The 21,937-nt window shown below is 42.6% G+C and overlaps 2 protein-coding genes across 7 annotated transcripts in view; both read right to left on the bottom strand.

Annotated features, from left to right (window-relative positions):
- LOC306799292 (neural-cadherin-like) overlaps positions 1-12,234 on the bottom strand; it is a 52,439-nt gene extending 40,205 nt beyond the window's left edge. For 2 of the 4 annotated variants that reach the window (XM_079300087.1, XM_079300088.1), the window contains exon 1: positions 11,170-12,234. In XM_079300087.1, the coding sequence (XP_079156213.1) occupies positions 11,170-12,166 (997 nt within the window). In that variant the 5' untranslated portion in view covers positions 12,167-12,234. Of the gene's footprint in view, positions 1-2,698; positions 3,706-11,169 lie in introns of those variants that run through there. The other 2 variants (XM_079300089.1, XM_079300090.1) reach the window with 1 other exon arrangement.
- A 4,860-nt stretch (positions 12,235-17,094) lies between these two features.
- The window catches only part of DPY19L4 (dpy-19 like 4), a 31,171-nt gene continuing 26,328 nt past the window's right edge, over positions 17,095-21,937 (bottom strand). For all 3 annotated transcript variants that reach the window (XM_079301573.1, XM_079301571.1, XM_079301572.1), the window contains one exon: positions 17,095-20,814. In XM_079301573.1, coding sequence (XP_079157699.1) covers positions 20,650-20,814 — 165 coding nt within the window. In that variant the 3' untranslated portion in view covers positions 17,095-20,649. The remainder of the gene's footprint in view (positions 20,815-21,937) is intronic.

Raw genomic sequence — 21,937 nt, 5'->3', positions numbered from 1 at the left:
GAAACCTTTCATCTCTGCCTTCATCATCATTTCACTCAGGATGGAAGAAGACAGGAGCACGTGGACAAATCAGCACCAAAAGCAAGAAGTAAGCCAGAATTCCAAAACATTTTAAATGTATGTCTCAGGAATGTAATATTAAATAAAAGGCTGCCCACAGACAGACATTCCCTGACACACCAGTCCTGTACTTATGAGCAGCCTTACCCTGCAGTAAAAATACATGCTAGAGAAATTTCCTAGAGGTAATCATTCCCAGGAAGGAAAAAAACTTAACTGAAGATTTGTGGGGTTTTAAAGTATTTTAAATAATTTAAGACATGGTTTCCTTAGTTTTTCTTAGATTACATGGTTTCTGATTTTCTCATGTGCCACCACTGCATACAGGAGAACATTGGAACATTGGTTCACTTTTTTTCCCCCCTCTGTATTGCTGTGTAGGACAAGGAACAACACACAGCACAAGGCAGTAGCTCAAAAGAGCAGCTGGAGCAGTCACTATTTTATCTATAGCCAAGAAGGAGAGTTGAGAAATACATGCCCTAATTCAGCCAGTTACAGACAGTGTTATTTTGCTAGTAAAGGGATAAAAACTTGTAGACATGAGCATTTAAAGATATTTTTGTTCATTTATTGGTCTAATTCAGGTAGTTCTAATTTCTGCAGAGACTGAATATCTAGTATTTTTCCCATTTAGTGAAACCTGGAGAATAATTTTAAAAATTATAATTATATAGATTATTCTTAATATTGCACCATGTAGGTGATCCAATTGTTAAGCACCAACCAGTAGTGAGGTCCTAATCCTGCTGTAAATATTGTAAAATCCACATAAAGTCAGCAGTAAAACAGAGATTCACATTTTACAAAAGACAAACAAGGAAACAAACATCACCAAGTTCAGGACAGCATGTCAGGGAAAATGTGTTGTTCAAATTAACCATAATATTCTGGACTTTTACAAACATTTCACCTTCCCTCTCTATGAAAGATGTATTTAAATAGAATCATAGAAGAATTTAGGTTGGAAAAGGCTCTAAGATTATCAAGTCCAACCATTAACTTGGTACTGCCAACTTCACAACTAAAGTTGGGATTCACCATCCCTGGAAATGTTGAAAAAGCAAGTGGACATGGCACTTGAGGACATGATTCAATGGTGAACATGGTGCTGGTGTTGGGTTGACAGTTGGACTTGATAATTTTAAAGGTCTTTTCAAACCTTAAGAATCCTAAAATTCCATGAAACCACATCCCTAAATGCCACATCCACATATCTTTTAGATACATCCAGGGATGGTGACTCCACCACCTCCCTGAACAGCCTGTTCTAATGCTTTGCAACCCTTTCTGTGAAGAATTTCTCCCCTGATATCGAATTTAACCCTCCCCTGGCACAACCTGGGGCCATCTCCTCTTGTGCTGTTACTTGGGAGAGGAGACTGAGCCACTCCTGGCTCCATCCTCCTTTCAGGTATTGCAGAAAGCAATAAAGTCACCTCTGAGCCTCTTTTTCTCCAGGCTGAACACCCCCAGCTCCCTCAGCCGCTCCTCACAGGATCTGTGCTCCAGACCCTTCCCCAGCTCCGTTTCCCTCCTCTGGACTCTCTCCAGCTCCTCAATGTCCTTCCTGAGCTGAGGGGCCAGAACTGGACACAGCACTCAAGGTGTGACCTCAGCAGTGCCCAGCACAGGGGACAATTCCTGCCCTGCTCCTGCTGCCACACTATTGCTGACACAGGCCAGGATTCCTTCCTGGCCACCTGGGCTCACTGCTGGCTCATACTCAGCCCTCACTGAACCTTGGCAAAATTGTGACACTCAGCCAAGCCTCAGATCACAGACTCATGGCAGGGGTGAGCGTGGCAGGACTTCTGGAGATCATCTGTCCAACTGCTCTGCTCAAGCCAGGCTACCAAGAGCTGCCTGCTCAGAAAAATGTCCACAAGGCTTTGGGATATCTACAAGGAGGGATACTCCAAAACCTCCCTGGGCAATCCAGTGAACTATAGTTCTAGGGGCTGGATTTCAAGAAATACATGGACTGGCTGGCAATTGTCCAGGGAAAAGCCAAGAGCATGATCTCTCTTGCCCTTCAAGAGAGGTGAAAAGACCTGGAGATTTTCAGGAGACTGCAAGAGACATGCAAATAATGATATAAGAGGTTGAAGGACTGAGGTATGAAGTCAGTTAGCCGCCCCATAACCTGCAAAACAAAGAATAACTAACTCTCATTCCAGAGGAAAAGACTGGCATTAGATGTTGGGCATGGGATCCCTCAGCACGTTTTTAATTATCAGGACAATGGAGCCCTTGACAGAGGCCAGAGAGGTGAGACAGCATCCATCACTGAGATCTTTAAGACCTGACTAAACAAATATCTGCTGGCAATTGCTTTGTTGTGACAAAACCTGCCTCTAGGCAGGGACATGGAACCAGCAAGACTATTAAATCCTTTCCATCACACATTAATCTCCCTGCCCTTCAGCTTTTGCATTTTATTGATTTTTGAGGCATAGATGTCCACATGTCACTCACTCCCCTGCAGCTTCAAGGAACTTCTAACATAAACATTCATTGGACTTTGTGTTTTATCTGTGCTGTTTGCTTAAGGGTAAGAAGTGAGAAAAGGAGTGAATGGCAGTCTAGAAACATCCAGTACCACACATGAAAGAAAAAACATGGGATGAAGCCAAACTTGGAGGGCAGGGGTAATCAGCTTCAGCTATAGGGTGGAATGTCTTTCTGCAGCTGAGACCTGGCCCACTTTTTCAGGCCCTCAGCATTTATTTCAGATTTTTAGACTTGAAGCTGTTTTCTCCATGCAAGCAAACAAAATTAAAATTGAAGCAACCTGCAAGCATGCCGACAGGTTGTATCTATATAGATCAGATTTCTAATTCTAGCAAGGCATAAATGGAAGAAAAGATAGTTACAAAGAGTGGATTTTATCAATTCAAGCTCAAAACCCTAAAAAAGCAGTGCTGAACATTGTCTGGAGACTAACAGGAGGTCAGTCAAACAGCACTGATTTCCCCTACCATCCAGAAAGAGCTGTTCAGAAGCAGCACTCTGAGTACAGACACTTTTGTTCTGGTCACTCCCCACTGCACACACACTAGGTGTGAGAAATTCAAGGATTTTAAGGTGTTACAGACACGTGGCAATCAGATACTGTGTAAAATTACCACATTGTCTTGAAACAAGTCAGTGAAACAAAACCAGCCTTGACAAAGTAGAGTTTCCCCCAGGAATGGTTTGGGTTTTCAGCTGTCATAGCTGCAAAGGCATTAACAGATCAAGCCTCTGAAATCAATAGTGTTTTATTTTGTTCCTGACACAACCAGAGCATCCTATTAAATCAAAATGCAACATCACCCAGTGATGTTGCAGTTCACCCATTTTGTCAATACGAATCATCCACTGCAAGGAAGGAAATAATCAGGAAACCAGGCTCTATTCCCTGTGAAACCAGACTATCAGCAGGATAGTCTGGCCTCTGCACCACACATTGGGAAGAGTCTTGGTAGGATCAATATGGAAGAGAATCTTAAGGAGTGCAATTTTCCTGGAGATGCTGGTGTATCCCCAAGACTTCAGCTTTACTTCCTGCTTACATCTAAAAACCACATGTAAACAAAAGGGATGTCAATCAATCACCAGTTAAGAGCATCCTAAGTAAAAATGTTAGGATGCAGCAAGTGCAAGAATGGGGGGGAATGAAGAGATGTTAAATTTGTGTCTCAGATGGCTAAATATTCTTCAGCAGAGGAGAGCAGATACACCCACAGCTTCCTTGGACAAGAATATGAAAGCAAAGGAAGAACTGGAAAGGATTTTTTCCAAACTGCAAGTGGCTATTCTTGCAAGCCTGTATCAATTTCACTTCTTTTATCATTTAGTTTCCTCCCTTACCAGAAGAAGAAACGTAAGAGAAGAGGATCTCTTTTCCTAAGTTAGAATCAGAGCTGATGTGGCTTTGAGGGGACTAATGGTGGAAAATTAAGAACTAAAAAATGTGCATCAAAAATGGCAGTATATGTTTTGTTTCTGTCCCCTCAAGAAAAAAAGAATCATTTGAATTGAAGAGAGAGTGTGGTATGTGAAGCAGTTTCTGAAGTACCCAGACTGAAATAGGACACCAAGGTGGGAAAGCTCCTCACTGTGCTCTCAGGCCACACCACCAATCCTCAGTGGCAGGGCAAGACATCAGGAGCTTTGCCTCATTATTGAACCACAGCCAGGAAATCTACACCTGAGAAATGCTTACTAGCATGCTAAAACCCCCTTGTCATCTTCAGGACATTGGGTATAATCTACTCAGGGATATTTAGATTTAAACCAAAACTTCTTGTGGCAGACATTTCAATTTTAGAAAGCTTCCCCCCCCCCCCCAATTTGTTTTCCATTTTAATTACACTGTTTGTGATACAGTGTCAAGTTAGCAGAGTCATGCTGTCCACTGTGCCACTCTCTCCTGCTCAAGTGGCTTTTGAATCTGGTGGTAAATTATTCCTACAAGCCTGATCATCAGCAGCTGGCCAGAAGATGAGCACTCCAAATAAAGGTATTCACTGAGGTAAAGGAGAAGAGAAAGCAGCTTTAACTTGGTCCTGAAGACTAGTCCAGTTAGTAGCACCTATGATGCTCATGTCCCTACCCCAACTACAGCATGTACCTCCATCACACAGGGTGTCTGAGACCCACAGCATTTGCTATGCAGCAAAGGTAATTTCCACAGGAATGGCTGTACACCACAGGAAAATCTTCAGGCAGTTATAGGAACAGGACTTCAAAATCCACGCCCCTATCACATCACCTGGCCTGTGGTGTCCTCCTGTAGTTTTTAAAATCTGTTTTAATTTTGTTGTCTTTTTCCAGAGGAATGCTCTGAAGCACCCTCAGACCTGTGATTACAGAAATAGCATATCTGCCTCAACCCATAAATCTACTGTATCTGCCAACAGCTGCTCTTACCACACAATCAGGAGAATCAGAAACACTGCACCACAGAGGAGGTGGAGGTACAACTATTTACAGGATCTCAAAAGCTTCCATAGAACAGGATTCTGCATAAACAGGTTTTCTATTACAGTTTGTCATGATAACAGCTGACTAATCCTCAGTGAAAATGTTATTAAATACAATAGAAAAAATAATTATTTGCACGCACATCAGTTGAAGAGGAAGTCAGATCACACCAAGGTAGTTAGAATAGTTGAGGAGTCAACAGCAAAAAGGACATTTGGGGGATTGTTTACAGCTTTTAAAGAAGGAAAGTGCAGTAAGACACAGTAACAATCCTGTCTTCTTGTCATCCTACCCAGCACACACCTGCTCCTCCTCAATAAACGGGCACTTATTAAGTTTAGTTTATGTGGGACATAAAAAATGTTGTTCATGAGAGGCTGTAGTAGAGTCTGATTGTTTCAGTGGTTAGGAATCACTTTGCTTTGATGTCCAGTCTTCCTGTGGAAAAACTACAAGCATTTATCTGTTGTCCTTTAACCTAAAGGTTGTTCAAACTTTTTTAAAACAAAAAATCACTTGCTGAGGCTTTAAGCAGTAAGAGCTGTTTCTATGACCATACTTAGAGTGTGTTAATTTCTTTGAAAATGCTTAGAAAGCAAAATCCAATCATTTTAGGACAGCAAATGTGTTTGAGATGTACAATAAGATGCCGAAAAGCTTTGTAGCAATATCAACTTTAACACTTCAGCATCCCTGGACCCAAGTGTGAGGAGCAGCTCAGAGCCTTTGGTGAGGCAGGGCAGCAGCACTGGGGGTGTGCTTGGAGCAGCCTCCAAGGGAGCTGTGTGCTGGCTACTCTGCTGTGTCCCAAGAAATGAAAATGTAAAGTTGCTACATCACCTTCCAGCTCTCCTTATATATAAATTTCTAAACAGATCCTCTTGCACAGACATGGCCCTTGATACTTTGCTACTTCTCTCTCACAAATCATTGTCTATGCCACACACAGGGTTTGCTTACTCAGGCAAAAGCTCAGCCACCCATAGGAACGAATGGCTCCTACTTTGTTGTCATCCAGCACTGCTTTTAGGGCATTCCATCAGTAACACCCATGGCAGGAGCAGAACTCCAAATCCTTTCTGTCAGCCTGTCTCCTCAGGTCAGGTTTTTAAAGGGTTTTCTTAAACTTTCTGCTTTACTTTTTCCTAAATTTTGGGCAGCTCTCACCAGCAAGCCAACCTCAGTGCTCAAACTGCAGCACTGTTGAGTTCTGCACTAGCCAAGTCTGGCTGCTGTAGCAAGGAACCCCTAATGCCTGCCCTAAAACACCAAAACACCAGCTGTGAGGCACTGCTCTCTGGGGAGGACACAGCTTTCCAAGCCCATCAGAGATGCAGGAGCAAGTTCAATTACATTGCAGTCACAGTCTCTAAAGAGAAAGCTTTGTGCACAGCTGCCATGGGGAGCTAATTTGAGCAGACTGCCTGTGCAAATGTGGTACATGTGAATTTTGGGGCTCCCATGTGCAATTCAGGTGTGTAAAGGCAGCCCCAGCACACAAAAATTCAAACACTGCACAGTGCTCCTGGAGTGTGAGACAGCACCAGGAGCATGCAGGCATGGTGCAGCTTTGACATGGGTCTAAAACCAGATTTTTAAATGCCTTTCTGCTGTTGAAATGTAATGAAAACCCAGAAATACTGAATCATATTTTGCATAAAGGGATTCAAGATGCTACTCTTAAGAATAAAGGATTTCAAGTTCTCTTTTTAAGGTCCCTCACTGCTTTTCTCTCAGACTTGTCATGATAGAGGTTTTCTCATCATTGAAATAGCTCATGCGACTTACCAAGAATACTTACAACATAAGCTTTACATTTACCTCTTCAGTTTTAAGCTTTTTGTAGGCTTCTCAGAATGTCTGACTTTATCAGACATTCTTATGACTTATTTATTGCCTCTGGATCATTATGTATGTTTACATTAATTGGTTTTTTTTTTGGTTTTTTTTTTTGTTTTTTTTTTTTTTTTTTTTTACAGCAAGGTTTTTACAAAGATACTGCAGACAAGGTAATATAATAACCTTCATCCTGGAGCCTGCTCTTTCATCCAATGATCCCTGGCCATTAAGGAGGTTTCATGGTTTAAGAGAAGCAAGCTTTTTTTGTCAGTACATGAATTTGGAGGCACACTAATGGCATCCACAGATGGTTTTAATCAGTCTGATACCAGGAGGAAACACCCCCCTAACCCACACCCAGAAAAAAGAAAAAGCAGCATATAATGTGACCTCAATACCTGATCAGGTCAAATTTCTGCTTCTGGAGTGAGATTTATTTTCTAAATATTTTGGGGGGTGCCAGGAAGCAGTGGGCAATTTCTGGCTCTACTGACAAAGAAAAATTAAAAAAAACAAAACAAACCCAAACCTAAGCTATATCTTGATTTGAAATCATGGCCAGTGACATACATGAATTACTTGTTAATTTTACAAAAGCTGTATTCCATGGATTGAAAGGTTTCTCTTCCCAGTAGGCATCCTGATGGAAGTTTCTTAAGAAAGTAGAAGGGACTCAAACCACATATTTTTTCCACGTGCAGACTAGGTAGTATTCACAGGAAATTCTGTCTGACAGATGTCTTTTTAAAATGCATTTTGCTTCCAGTGAATCATAAGGGTTCAACACTGGTCAGATTCTACCATAAGGCACTGCACTGAAGGAAATGCATTACGCTACAGCTCCCTTAGTCAGTTTTAAAATCTATCTCTTTGAAATTCACTTAGAGTAGTAAACAGTTGTTATCCCACCAGAGAGAGCAGGGAATGAGATATCCATCTCACCTCCAAAACCAGGAAAATACTTATAACTATTTTACTCACTTCAGTTTAAGCTACCTGCTGGTGCTCACCCACCGTTGAGGTCTTGAGGTGTGCCAGAGTTACAGGGCTGCTAACATCAACCCTTTAACCCTTCAGTGCACTGCAGACACTTGAAAGGGGAAGAGATTTGTCTTGCCATGGTTTTTTTTGAGTTCCTACCACTGACAAAATTCAGATTACAGAGTGACTTCTTACACAGTTGTTTTCAGTTAGCATGTGGAGTGTATCTGCAGTGTGAGTGTGCAGGAACATCAGCATGTCCCACTGGGTCTCACTATTCCAAGCCAAGGCAGTGTGCACTCTGTAAGCCCTTTGGGTCAGGCTCTTAAGTTTAAAGAAACAAAAAACCAAAGTAAAACCATATAAACAAAAACCCCAAACCAAACCAACCAAAACAAACAAAAAACCACCAAAAATCAAAATTAAAAAACAAACAAAAACCCCAAAACACCAAAACCCCCCCCAAAGCAAAACCCCCAAGAGAGCTAAGAGTCTTCTACAGTTGAAGAACAGGGGTAAGAAATTGCTTTTTGAAGCAGGATAGACAAACTCCTAAATGTCAAATATTTACTCAGTGTGCACCAGCACCTAATGCCAGCATTGAGAGGGCAGCTGAGGGGGAGAAGACAAAACAGCAACTGCACATCCTACCCTGTGTAATAACAACTATGAGAACTTATGTAGGCACTTGTAGGTGTGCATGGACAGAGGCAGACATGGAAGCCCCACACTGCTCTGATGGTGCAGCCAGTGTTTCCAGGATGTGAAACGTCCCAAAAGAAAATCTGGATGAGAAATGTTGGGTCTGCAGTTCATACCTTTGTATGAGAGCCTTATCTAAACTCCAGGTCCACTCCATAACTCTCCATGCACAGAGCTCAGAACAACAAGGCTTTGACAGATTGCCAGATTCCTAAAGCAGATGTAAACTTCTTGGTGTAGGTAGATAAAACCAGCCCCAGAAGTTATGCAAACACCTTTATGATGCACAGGCCCTGTGCCAAGTGTACACTCAATGGGAGAACAGCTGTGTGTTCACAGTGCCTGCTACAGGGTCACCACAAAACAGATGGCAGCCCCCTCCCCATCACTGCTATGGGTGCTGCTGAGCAACTGGGAAGATTCAGAAGGCTATTTATTGTTTGCTTATTTATTCACTCTGCACTCAGTTTATTTCAGTATTTCAACTGTGCACAGGAATACTTTGTCTTCCTAGGACTACTATTACAGGAAACAGTGCTCTAAGTTACTGTCTGACCTACTGTTTTACTTTTCTAAAGCTTGTTTTTTAAAAAAGTTTTTCTTTTCTTGAACAAAAAAGGCAAACACATCCAAAACCCAAAGACACATCCTTTCCTCGAGAAGCAGCACCTGTAAAATGCCTAAGTCCATTGATGTATTTTACATAAGAGATGGCAATTAATAAAGGTCTGGTAGCTTTGTTTTTCATTTAAAGAGGTGATTAAAAGTTTGCTACATGATCCATAATATTGATTGCTTTGTGAATGATTGTTAATTACATTTAGTAATAGACGTGAGGAGAAATGAGGAGCAGACCAAAGTTAATTCTGTTTGACTTTTGACAGCTTATCAGGTCTCTTCAGATTAAAAAAAATGGATGCTCAAATCCTCTCACCATTTCACCTTATTTTTGTATAATAAGCAGACAGAAAAAGATCCCAAGTTTGTTGCTGTGCAAAGTTATGAGACACTTTTGATTTTCAAAGTAGCTTAAAGGAGTATCTAAATGACCTTGTCCCACTTGATCATCGAATTCCTTTCTCCCTGAGGCTCATCTCTTGTCAATATGTTATTAGCACACAGACAGTGATAAAAACATGCTGTCCACCACCAGATTGGAGAGGACAACACAATCATATGTTGAACATTGTTCACAAGGTTATTTGTTTTAATTATAAATAAGCAAGACACTCAAGCTGTGCGTCCCCTTTCCAACTCCATCTTTAGCTAGAATGAGAAGTTCTACTTTAAACATCATCAGGTGATTTGTTTAAAGTTAGTAGCACGAAATACTGTGCAGAGTTCTTCTAATGGTAAATGTCACTTGCACAACGCATCCCATTCCTGCAAGAATAAGTTTCTCAGGCAGGCAGCTCTGGACTCGTAGACTGCACACAGCAGTCTGGTAAAGATCACAGCCCCCAGCATGTTTCAGCACATTGGTTTTCCTCCCAGCTCTATGTTTCACATTTCCTGAGCACTAGGCTGTAAAATTCATTGATATGAATTGGCAAATATCCCCTCTTTAGTAAAGTTGAAAAAATCTAAGAAGACAAGTAAACTAGACAAAACAAATCCAAAAAAAATGATAACCAGTTATGTTATTAGTGACCTGAGATGCACTTACAAACACACTCTTAAACTTACTCTAAGATGAAAGTAATACATGGAAAGGACGGCTCTTGCAACAGTAACACACCTCAAGCTTAATGTGGTTTAAGAAGTTTATCAAGTCCAGCCATTCTCTTTGCCATCTTATTAGGAAAACCATACACAACTGTATATGAGCTCTTGACATATAGGTATAACTCCAATATCTCCATTTAGTTCTCTACACCAACTCCTAGGATTCCTCATTCAGATTTTTTTTTCTTTTCTTTTTCTTCTCCTAGCTCGTTGACATCTACTTTGCAGGGACTCCTTTCCCTCCCGTGCTGCTCTGCCGGGCTGTCGCTGAGTGCCAGCATCCCCCGGCGCGGTGCGGGGAGCCGGAGCGGCGGCAGTGCCACACCAGGACAGCGTCACCTCTTCCTTCTCGGGTCCTTCCAGCAGACCCGGAGCGACAGGAGAGGCTCCCTGGTGACTGCCCCCACTATGAGACAAGCTGCCTGTTGTGGCATGGCCCCTTCTTTACCGGGCCCCCCGAGCAGACACCTCTGGTCCCACAAAAGTGAACCTAGTGTGACAAGAATTCCTTACAAGACAACATAACCAAAACACCATTCCCTACGTTTCCAGCTGCTCCTTCAAAGGCAAGAGGCAGAAGCTCAGCGGGCGGTACCGGGGAAGAGCCGGCACATTCCCACTTCACCCACCGAGCTCCCACAGCCGGGGGCAGTTCCCGCAGCTGCCTGCGCCTCTCCGCACCGCTCGGAGAGCAGCATCACCGCAGCCGCATCTGCTCGAATGGCAAATGCCCGGCAATGCCGTGCCTGCTCAGCATCCCCTCCCTCGGGACAACCCTTCACGCCCATCCGCTCCTTCTGCGGCCATCCGGACCCACTCGGGGCAGCGCCTCAGTGAGAACCGACCCATTCCAGCCTCCCCGTCCCGTCCGGTCCGGCCCCGGAGCGCTACCTGCTCCGCCGCCGCGGTGCACCTTGACCAGCACCTCCTCCCGGCCGCCCGCTCGCAGCTCCCGCCGCAGGTAGAGCCGCCCCGACGTCCTGTCGATCCCCACGGGGGTGGCGCCGGGCGAGGCCAGCTCGAACCAGGCGCCCGCCGCCGGGTCCCGGCTCCCGGGCACGGTGAAGACGGTGTCGCCCACGCGGGCCCCGGGGGACAGGCGGGCGGTGAAGCGCCGTGCCCCGGGCTCTGGCAGCGAGCGGGGCTCCCGGGGCCGGGCCGCCGCCCCCCGGCCGCGCACGGCCAGGCGCAGGCACCGCGCGGGGCTGCGCAGCGCCCGCGGCCGCCCGTGGTCCAGGGCAGCCACGCACAGGCGGAGGCGCCGCAGCCCCAGCAGCGAGCCCACGGTCAGCACCTGCCCGCTGCGGGGTACCACGAACAGCAGGCGGCTGCCGGCGCCCGGCGGCCAGGCGCGGTAGGTGAGGCGCGCGTTGGCGCCCTCGTCGCGGTCCGAGGCGCGGAGCCGGGCCACCTCCGTGCCCAGCGGGACCAGCTCGTCCACCTCCAGCGGTCCCGCCGGCGGCAGCCGCGGCCGGTGGTCGTTGCGGTCCAGGACCCGCACCCGCAGCAGCGCCTCCCGGGGGGACCGGCCCGCCCGCCGCCGCAGCCGCAGCCCGTACTCGGCCCGCGTCTCCCGGTCCAGGGGCTCGGCGGTGCGGAGGAGCAGCAGCCCCCCGCCGCCGCCCGGCCGCCGCTGCAGGGAGAAGCGGGAGGCGCCGTCGCCTTCCAGCGCCCACTCCCCGGCCGGCTCCCCGGGGCTCAGCAGCCGCCGCAGCGGCACCCGCAAGCCCCGCACCCGCGTCCCCGCCGGGCTGTTCTCGGGCACCCGCCCGGAGAAGCGCAGCAGGCGGGGGCAGCCGCCGCTGCCCGGCCCCGCCGCCCCGCCGAGCAGCGGCAGCAGCAGCAGGAGCGGGAGCAGCCCGCAGCCGCTGCGCCGCGCCCGGCCCATCCCGCCGAGCGGAGCGGAGCGCAGCCCGGCTCTGCGCCGCTCCCGCCGCGGGCACAGCGGCACCGGCGGCCCCGCACGGCCGAGGGCGGGACGGAGCGAGCCCGCCCCGCCTGCTCCAGCGGGGACCCCGCCCGCGGCAAAGCGCACAGCGCTGAGGTGCAAATTCCCCGTCTTCCCCTATTCCGCGGCAAAGCGCACAATGTTGCTTGGCAAATTCCTCATCTTCCCCCATTTCACATCGCCCGTGAGGGTCATGGGTGAGTGCTCTCTCCCCGCCCCTGTTTCAACTCGCGAACTTTTTGTTGTATTTTCTCTCCTCTGTCCCGTTGCAGAGGGGAGTGGTAGAGCAGCTTTGGTGGGTCCCTGGCATTCAGCCGGGGTGAAACCACCACATGCATCCAGCAGCTCCCTCCGGGTCTTCAGAACTTGCAGACACAAGATGAACTAAACTTCCCTGGGTGGTGACTCGGGGGAAAATGGCCAATCTCCCCCTCTTTTTTGAGCCTATATGGAAAAAACCTCATCCAGCCAAGCTACAAGGGCACCATAAAAATAATCGAGGAAAAAAACAGTGTCTCCATAAAGGAGAGTGGACCTTGGGACACTGGAATCATAAGAGTAGTTGTTACCCAGCAAACTTCTGTTGTAAGCTGGCTTTGTTTTGGAAGCACAGCCTCTCAGAAATGTTTTTGCTTCTTCATGAAAGATGCAATATTTTTGGGACAGGAGTAGTGTGTGCTGTTGTTGAGAGCGAGACTGAAATGGTCCTTCTGAAAGTACAGAGCAAACACATCAGTCCCACTAAACATGCCTAAAACAATCTGGTCAGTCTGTGATCAGTGGGAGTGTGAATACAAGCCAGACTACTCCAGTCAATCACTGCTCGTCAAACAAAACAGTACTCATTTTCTCATTGCTCAAAGGACAAGTTCCCAGCAGTATCTGCCTGTTAATAAACAAGAACAAAAGTATCTCCCTTCACGTAGTGATGGTAACAGCTCAGGAACTGCCTTTTGCAGAGTCTCCACATCCAGCTGGTCAAACTGCTTTAGGTGCTGCTCCATCAGAACTGCTCCCTCTTCCTGCTTCGAACAGGCTTGCTAGTTTTACCAGAAGGTTGTTAGGAAGGCAGAGATGTTTGTTGCCAGCTGTGTTGTAACTTCAGTGATGACATATCAAGGCTGGAAGCGAAGCTCTGCTCAAGAAAGCCAGAACCCATTTCACTGCTTTAGTCAAATATTACGGGCAACAGTCAAAGGTGACAACCAGCTGCTAGATCTGCACCTGTGCCACCCGGGGAATTACTGCTTTTAAGGAGAGGTAATTGTTGAGAGATCACATCCCATTATTACAATTACATTGATTTTTTACCCCCTCTAGGTGAAGGGATGTTAGCTTCTAATATGTGGCACAATGCACGATTTCACATGGGAAGGCAAAAAGTAAAACCAAATAGTTTTACAGAATGTTTTACCAGTAACATGAAAGTAACCATCCAGATCCATGCCTGGTTAATGTGCTGTAGCAAGCTTTGAGTATGCTATGGCTGCTCTTTGTGCTCTAATTTTTTCTGATAGCTTCCATTGCCAAAGAATCACAGTGAAATTTAGTTTTAGGGTTCTCCTTAAGCAAAGCTGATCTAGTGAAATGAGGACTGTGAACTGCAACCACTAAATCTAAGAACTGCTATTCTGAGGCCAAAACATCAGCAAGCCCAACAGCCTTCCTCTGACCCTCCCCTGCAGCTGGAACAAGCCCCTGGAATGCAGCCAGCAGTTCAGACTACAGCTCAGATTAGCATAAAATGGGCCAAGTTTGGGAGGAGAGAAAAATTTTAAAAAAGAAAAGAAAAAAAAAAAAAAAGGAGCAGCATTTATTCAAGTGATAATGCTGAAATAGATGAAAATGACAGTGTTTCAGAACTGTGTTTAAGAAAGAGGTTTGCATGATGCAATAAAAAACAGACTTGATTTTAATGTACCTTTCTAAAAATGCATAAATGGTTTAGTCACTTCTGCTGCAGTGATTTTGTCTTACTGCCCAGAATGAAGTCAGATCAGCCATGGAAACCACAGGTGCACCCAGCAGTTACTCCGGGTAACTGCACAACTTCTGTGCTCAGAGTCTCATGGAGAATGGAACATGAGACAGTGAAGAATGGAGCTGCATTCTCACCCATCCCTTTTCAACTCGCTTCAGAGGGGAGAACAGCTTAAGGCATCGCTTTACATTCACCCTCGCCTTAGAGAAAATTCTGGTATTTATTCCAGTTTAAAATAAAGTCAGTCTTGACATGTTTTGGGTGTTTCTGTTACCAGTCAGTACAGCACCAGCAGGAGTTATGGTTTGACAGCACACAGTACAGTGTAACTGTGAAAAGGAGGAAATTCCAAGGCATTGTAAAGCCCAAAGTTTTGAAAGTAAATGTATGTACTGGTAGTGTGTTACAACCTAATGAATAGCTCCATAATACTCAGGATTGCTTCATGTTTGTATATTCTATATATGCAGTTTAATCCATAACAAGATGCATTTCATCTCATCACTATTAAAAAACATCCATGACATTTATTACCTAAGCAACCTGAAAACATACAGGGGTGGAAGTATGATAGGCTGGGTCACTGCAAAAATGGGAAAATCTGGGAAACTAGATCCTACAAACAGATTCCAGAACCACTATTTAGGTGGAAAATAATCCAAACCAACAGTAACTTTTACCTAACACCTCTGAATCATTGATTATGAACAGAATATATATTTTGTAAAAAGACAGACTCACATAAAACATGTATGCACCTATTTATAGACACATATCAATATAAATTCTATTATATATAATAGAATGTTTTATTTTTCACAGCTAGTAACCAGTCTCAGTTTTGTACTCTTCTATGCCTTTATGCAGAGATACCAACATGGACTTCATGCTGCGGGAAGCTCCATTCCCCTTTGAGCTAAGAAACCACAAAGCCTGGTTGCTTGAATGGCTGAACTTGGATACTTCAACATCAGCTCATTTCCTGACTAGCCTAAAACAAAGCAGTCTGATAAATGCTCAAACTCAGAATCATTACAAATTAAAGATGTAAATATGTAACTTTTTTCAGGTGCTAAATGATCTGTCTTTGGAGAAGTGCTCTGTAGGGTATTTCTATCTTTGGAATTTATCTAAAAAAAAAAAAAAAATCAAGATTTTTGTATCAGTACATGCTAAATTATTACAAAGTAATCTGCATTCAAATATTTCTACTAACAACACTGTATAAAACAAAAGAGGGCTCCAAAATATGTAATCACAATCTGTAAAAAAACAAGGCAGATAATACATTAGTAGATTAGAAAAAGAAAATTAAATCAGTAAGCATTTGACGTTGCATAGCACTTTATTTCCAGGTGACATGCTTGCTGTAGGAACATCTTTAGGGAGAAGGTGACAGAGTTCAGCAATTCCATATGAAGCAGCTCCCATTTTGCTGCTCATCCTCACACCAGTATGTCTCAGCAGGCAGTCACAGTCAGCACAACATATGGATCCATTCTGAGCAGGCTGCTTGTCCTCAAGAGTTGCAAGACTGTTTATGCTGCCTGTCAGAACAGACATTTGAGCTATGCTGCACAGTCTCCCCTTGACTTCTCAAAGGATAAAATGGTTTGTGTCCCAAACAATCCATACTTTCTGGACTTGGCTTTTATTTTATTTTTTTTTCCACAGAAAAAAGTTACAAGAGAAAAAATATTTAGTATTTATACATTATTTTGATAAAAAACTGTCCAAGACAACAAACAGGATAAAATGAATTGTATTCCTTAGACTTGTTATTAAATAGCTGCACATACACACAACTGCTAAATGTCACTGTTAACAAGTAAAGCACCACCAATAATGTTTCTGCATTATTGAAGTAAACAAGTTTGAAATTTTGAAAGGCATTAAACCTTCTGTCCCATCGAATAAATAGGTAGCCTTAAACATCACTTGAAAGGCAGAAATACATACATTTAACTGTGCTGAAACCAAAACCATTGCCAGATTAATTACACTTAAACACACTGTTGAGGTACAAAGCAATTCAGAAGACCTTTAGGCATCACTAGCTGTGCATTTGGCATAGTTAGAGTGCAGCAACATAATGGTGTTTGTTTTTATAGCTGTACTGATGAAGTAGAAAAGATTAAGATAACACACAATGCATGTCTTAGAATTCCCACTTTTTTCCCCTCTAAAGTTAAGTTTTAAAAAGAGTATTAAAGCATGATTATGCAGATTAATGTTGAGGTATTATTTCACATGAAATATTGCTTGTGTTGCAATAAAGTTCTGCTTCTCTTTCATCTCCAATACCAGAGTACTCCAAAGTCCATCTGCCCATCAACATTTACCAGACTTACAGATTCAATCACTATTAGTGGTAAGAGAAATTCCTCATTCCATCTCCAAAACACAACAGTAAAACAGACACCTGTAAATGCAAACACATCATATGTGCACACGCCCACACAGTCACAAGCACAGCCTACGCTTTCTCCTCTTGGACTTTTGGTTGAAGGACAGGTTATATGAATTTTAAGAAGTATTTCAGGGATACCTTACAATCCCTACAACCTGATCTTGAAGCTCCTTTTCATGTGAATTGCATGGAAAAGCTGATGGAATGCCACAAGGCCTGGACACTTGAAGATGACTTAGTGAAAATAAGGTGGTAAGAACAAGAGTTGGTCCCCAGCCTCTACCTTTTAGTAAACAGTAATGCCACCAGAGCAAATAGTTGGAACAATTTTCAATGCCTGTGAAACCTTTTGGCCCTCTTTCTTCCACACCTGTCTATCTTCTCCTTACTCCCCACCCCCATGGAAAATGTATTTGTGTTTAATTAAACTGTATTTCCATTTACTTTGGAAGAAATTAAATCAGTGTTTTTTTAAATAATAGCAATAGAAGTTTATGCTCAGAAATACCTTTCCTTAGCCTCATGCATCTCCTGTCAAATCTGAGTTCAAGTATGTGGTAATTCAGGAAGTGAAAGAGCATTTTAAGATTAAGAAAAAATGTGTATGTTAAGTTTAGCTGTGGGTTGGTCAAACTTCAATTCACAAGTCTAAGGATAACAGTTGGGTGCCTGAAAACACTACACTAATTTATTCTTTCAAGGTAGTTTTTTTTTTTTTCATTTACTAAAATCAAGTATATAAGAAAGTGGACATGTGAAGGGGGAAATAAGCCAGCAGAATAATCACACAAATGCAAATTCTCATTCTTCCCAGTGAACAGCTGTTAGATGGCTGGCACACACCCCAGCTGCACCCCTTGAGAATCCTCGGAGGCTGGTGTATTAAGACACAACAGAAACTCTAGAAATCAGAGGGACAGGAATTTAAAAAAAAATCTTCACAAAAAGAAACATGAATTGAGGTTTTTGTTTGTTTAATAAAAGCTTGCAAGGCACATATTTCAACTGAATTGCAACATCTACAGCAAAGCAGATCAAGATTTGTAAAACTTTTCCACAACCCTTTCAGGGAGTTAAACCTGTGATCTGGTTGAAAAACAAGCCAGGCTGTCTGCACAAGTCTGGTGTAATTATGCCCTATTGTTGTCCCACTGAAGGGTATCACTGGAACTTACTATTTTTCACAGAAGCTGGAGATTAGACAGTATTTTGCTAGTCCATAGCTGGATAAGAAATTAATTCACTTTCTTTGTAAGATATGATTCTTTCAGTCACTTGTTTTAATTATGCCTTTTTACAGGAACAACCATAATGTTCTCCCAAATAAAAGGCTCCTTCTGTTACTTAAGGCTGCTGTGCCAATGGTGCTGCAATATAATTTTCTCTAATATAAAAAGCAAGTTAAAAATCTTAAATGATTCTCCTAAAGCAGAATCAATTGAAGTATCAAGAATACATATTAAAAACTATGACAAAACTAACAACAATAACTATGTCACAGTTCAAATAAAGTTCAACTCATTCATTTAAACATGTAGAAAGGCCAACGTGCCACAAGACAGTTTTTTAGATGTGTGGGTGGCCTCATTTGTGGTTTTCTTAATATGTGTGCTCTACATGTAGATGTTCAAACTACATTCTGTGTGGTAACACACACAACACTGCAGTAAAACACAACAGGCAGTCAAGGACAGCTGAATGCTGCATCTCAGCATGGCAGGCTAAGGCATGAAGCCATAAGCTCTGCAACTTCACCTACCCAAGCACAGTTGTAACCCTGAAGTTTGCACCTGGAATGCCTTATTGCTGATATGAAGTGATATTAATGAATTACTAACTTCAAGAGATGAAATGACTGACACACAGACATGCAACTCCTTGACAGTGATTCAAACAAATTTAAAGTGAAAAAGGAATTCTAAACTTACTTCCAAGTTTACATCTATATCCACACATACAGGGGAGGGTTCCTGAAGGCCTGCCATAACTCAAGTTAATACACAAGCTTCTGTTTGCATACAGTAATTGAGTAATCTTAAACAGCCCAGTGCAATAAAACAAGCACTTGTGCACAAGCAAATAAATGCAGCCTGCACTCCAGCAGACACACAGGCACACACTACCCTCACCACAATGCCTGTATGCCCAGAAAGGATATTTACTTGTAACTCAGTTATATGGATAAATGTTTCTCTCAGTGACAGCATCCCATATACTCGATGGATTTATCTGAACATTGGTTTAAAATAAAATGCATAATTTAACATTTTGTCGAGACTCATAGGCATAAAAACGTAACTGAAAGAAAAAACAGATTACAGACATGTTGGCTTTTAAAACAATAAAGCTTTTTTCTTTTAAATCATTCCAAAAGTTTTTAAAAATCTCAGCACTACGTGTCAGTGTAAAGTAAGCAAATGTATCTGCACAGAGCAGAGAAGAATCATGCACATACAACAACATGCTGCAGTTCCTAATAATTTCAGAGTTAAAATCTCCCATTTCCAATAAGGACTGTTTTGCAGCTTCTACTTGCAGAATGGTTTGCAGATTTTTCAGCTATTCATCCTATTTTGCTAGATTAAAGGCATCTGGGCTCCTAAGAATCATTCTCACATGCCTGATAGACTGGTCTCTGGGCCAGGTGTTACATTAATTTGTAACTGCAGGTAACTCCTAAAGGGTGAGCAACTTCTTGCAGAGCTTAGTCATGGCTTTTTGTCCAGTAACACCTTCATTAAGCAAAGCCACTGTTACCTTCTATTGGAGTTTCCATGCTCAACACAAGGTTTAAACCCAGAGCTGGAATTAAAACATCATTCATTTTCTTGAAATTCTATCAGCCATCAACAGACAGGATGAAAAGATAATTTGTTAAGAAAAGGAGCTGTAGAGGCAAAGAGGATCATATAATAGAGAAAATTTTAGAGGGAGAAAAATTGCAGAGTACTTTTCCAAATTTTCAAAGATCTGTCTATTTGCATAATTGATATAAAAATAGCTGTGAACATCTGTACCATTATTTATTAATGGTGGTGATTATAGTGTTTTAAATGACAGTTATGGCACTATCTTAATACAGCTATTGCATAATAAGTTGAATGAAATGACTATCACCCATCCCTCCACACACACACACACACGGGGTGAAACTGAAGTGCAGAAGTCTCAGTAGCAAACCTGGCTGCCCTGCTACACTTGCCTGAAAACAAGCATGGCATACTGTGGTATACTGGCCCATTCTGGTGGCTGCTAAGAAAGACACACTTAAACATACACACATATACACTTAAGTGTGAAGAAATGCTGAAGACAAGTTCTTTCCAAACTGAAGATCTGAGCTAGGTCTAATTCCTAGCATTTCCACCAATATGTCTCTGTAGACAACAGAGACAACAATGTAGAAATCAGTGCCTTAACCTATGGAAGTGTTGTTTCAGTAAAATCTTCCTTATTTGATTTATACAAACTATATAACTACACGTAAGATGTATAAATGTGTGTTTGAAAAACAAAGAAATGTTTACCATGGAAGACAGAAGAATTAAAACAAAACAAAAAGAAACCTCAAACTAATAATCCAAACACTTACTTGAAAAGACTTGGGATAGTGATTGTTTTCTTGCTAAAAATTAAAAGCTACATAACTTAAATGAGCTCTTAAAAATATTTTTTCTGTATTTACTGGTCTACACATATTTCTATATTTACTGAAGTTTCTAACACTAAAGTTAGAAATCACATTTACATGAAGATTAAGATGATTTATAATGGGAAGAAAAATGTAAAAACATGGAAGACAGTAACACACTGTAGAGACTGTAAAACTGATAAATGTTCCTGTTTCCTTCAAGGATGGTATATGTGTCTGCTGATCTGTAGATCAAAGAATTTCAGTTTGGTAGAATAAAGTTGTCAGTATACTGCATGTGTGCACATCTCTCTGGAAAAATAGACTTCCTTGTTCAAAAGGAACTTTTCCAACTGAAATTCATTCACCATCAATCCTCAGAAAGAAGCTTGCGTGCCTTTTCATGACTGGAAGGATATCACAGTGTTGATTCTATATACAAAGTAGGACCTATTCCAGTATACTCGAGTGAAATAATTCACATATGGAGAATAGTTCATTTTGATTTCATGACAAAATCGTCCATATTTTGAGTAGGCATAGTTATCACCTTCCTCACAAACCACCTGTCAGAAAGAAAAAGACCTAATTACTGTACTGAAGATAAGTGATTACAGAATGTAATTCTCTACATTTAATTAACTTTTGTATTCTGTACATTTCATTTATGACAGACATTTAATTTCCACATTGTACAGTTCCAATAAACTGAAAACATTCCCCTGTAATTTGTTTGACCACCTAAAATAGCCTTTGTGAATTAATCCCTTTTTCAAGGGATACATTAAAACTGGTGTCCTTCACTCACATCATAAAGAACAACAGCAGTGGAAATGATGCACATGCCCTGTTTACCCAGTAGCTCAAACCTGACCTGCACAGGGCATACCAGCATGAAGGAAAGGAAAATCTCAATCACCTTTCCCAGGCCAAGTAAGTTTGACATACCTAGTAAAGACCAAAGAAACACACTCATAGTCCTACAAATTCCAACCAATTGACTTGGAAGCAAATTTGCATTTTAGCATCTACTGTCTGATATTCCTGAAGAAATCCCTTCATTATTCCTACTGATGGCACAAATTTACAAGGTTTTAAAAAAAAGTGGTAGGAGAAACTCATGAAGAAAAATCCACCAGTAGCTGCCAAATACAAAGATAATTACCCTGAGCTACAGTCCTTCAGCAACAGACTGCTGGAAAACATTTGTCTTTTCCTATCAGTAAACCTGTGCTCTCAGCATGTGTCAGAAACAAGATATTGGATTAGGACTACAGGATGTAGCATAAGATAGAAAGTAGTACTTATCTTCTTAAACACAGCAATTCAAAACACATCTATAGACCTGTCAACACACTGTCCACTGTCTCACTTTGGGAATAAGTAAATGCTGCAGATGCAGTCTCCAAATACGTATGCACTACTGTCTTGATAATCTTCCAACATTACTTAATTTTTGTTAGCAAGCAAACTGAGAGACTTGTTTAAAACTTCCTGAGACAATATACTTTAACAATATGCTTTTTAACTTTCCAGAACAAACTATGTCAGCTTTCTGAAAAAAAACAACCCAATATACCCAAACCAACCACTCCCCCCAAAACAACAACAATAACAACAAAAACCACCAAAAAAAACCCACAAGAAGGACTATCAGGCTTATGTGTGAGAGAAGCATGCATGCAGCAT

The sequence above is a fragment of the Erithacus rubecula genome (genome assembly GCF_903797595.1).
Source record: "Erithacus rubecula genome assembly, chromosome: 3".
NCBI lineage: Eukaryota > Metazoa > Chordata > Aves > Passeriformes > Muscicapidae > Erithacus > Erithacus rubecula.
The sequence above is the reverse complement of the archived record's forward strand: the minus strand, read 5'-3'. Positions and strand labels throughout refer to the sequence as shown.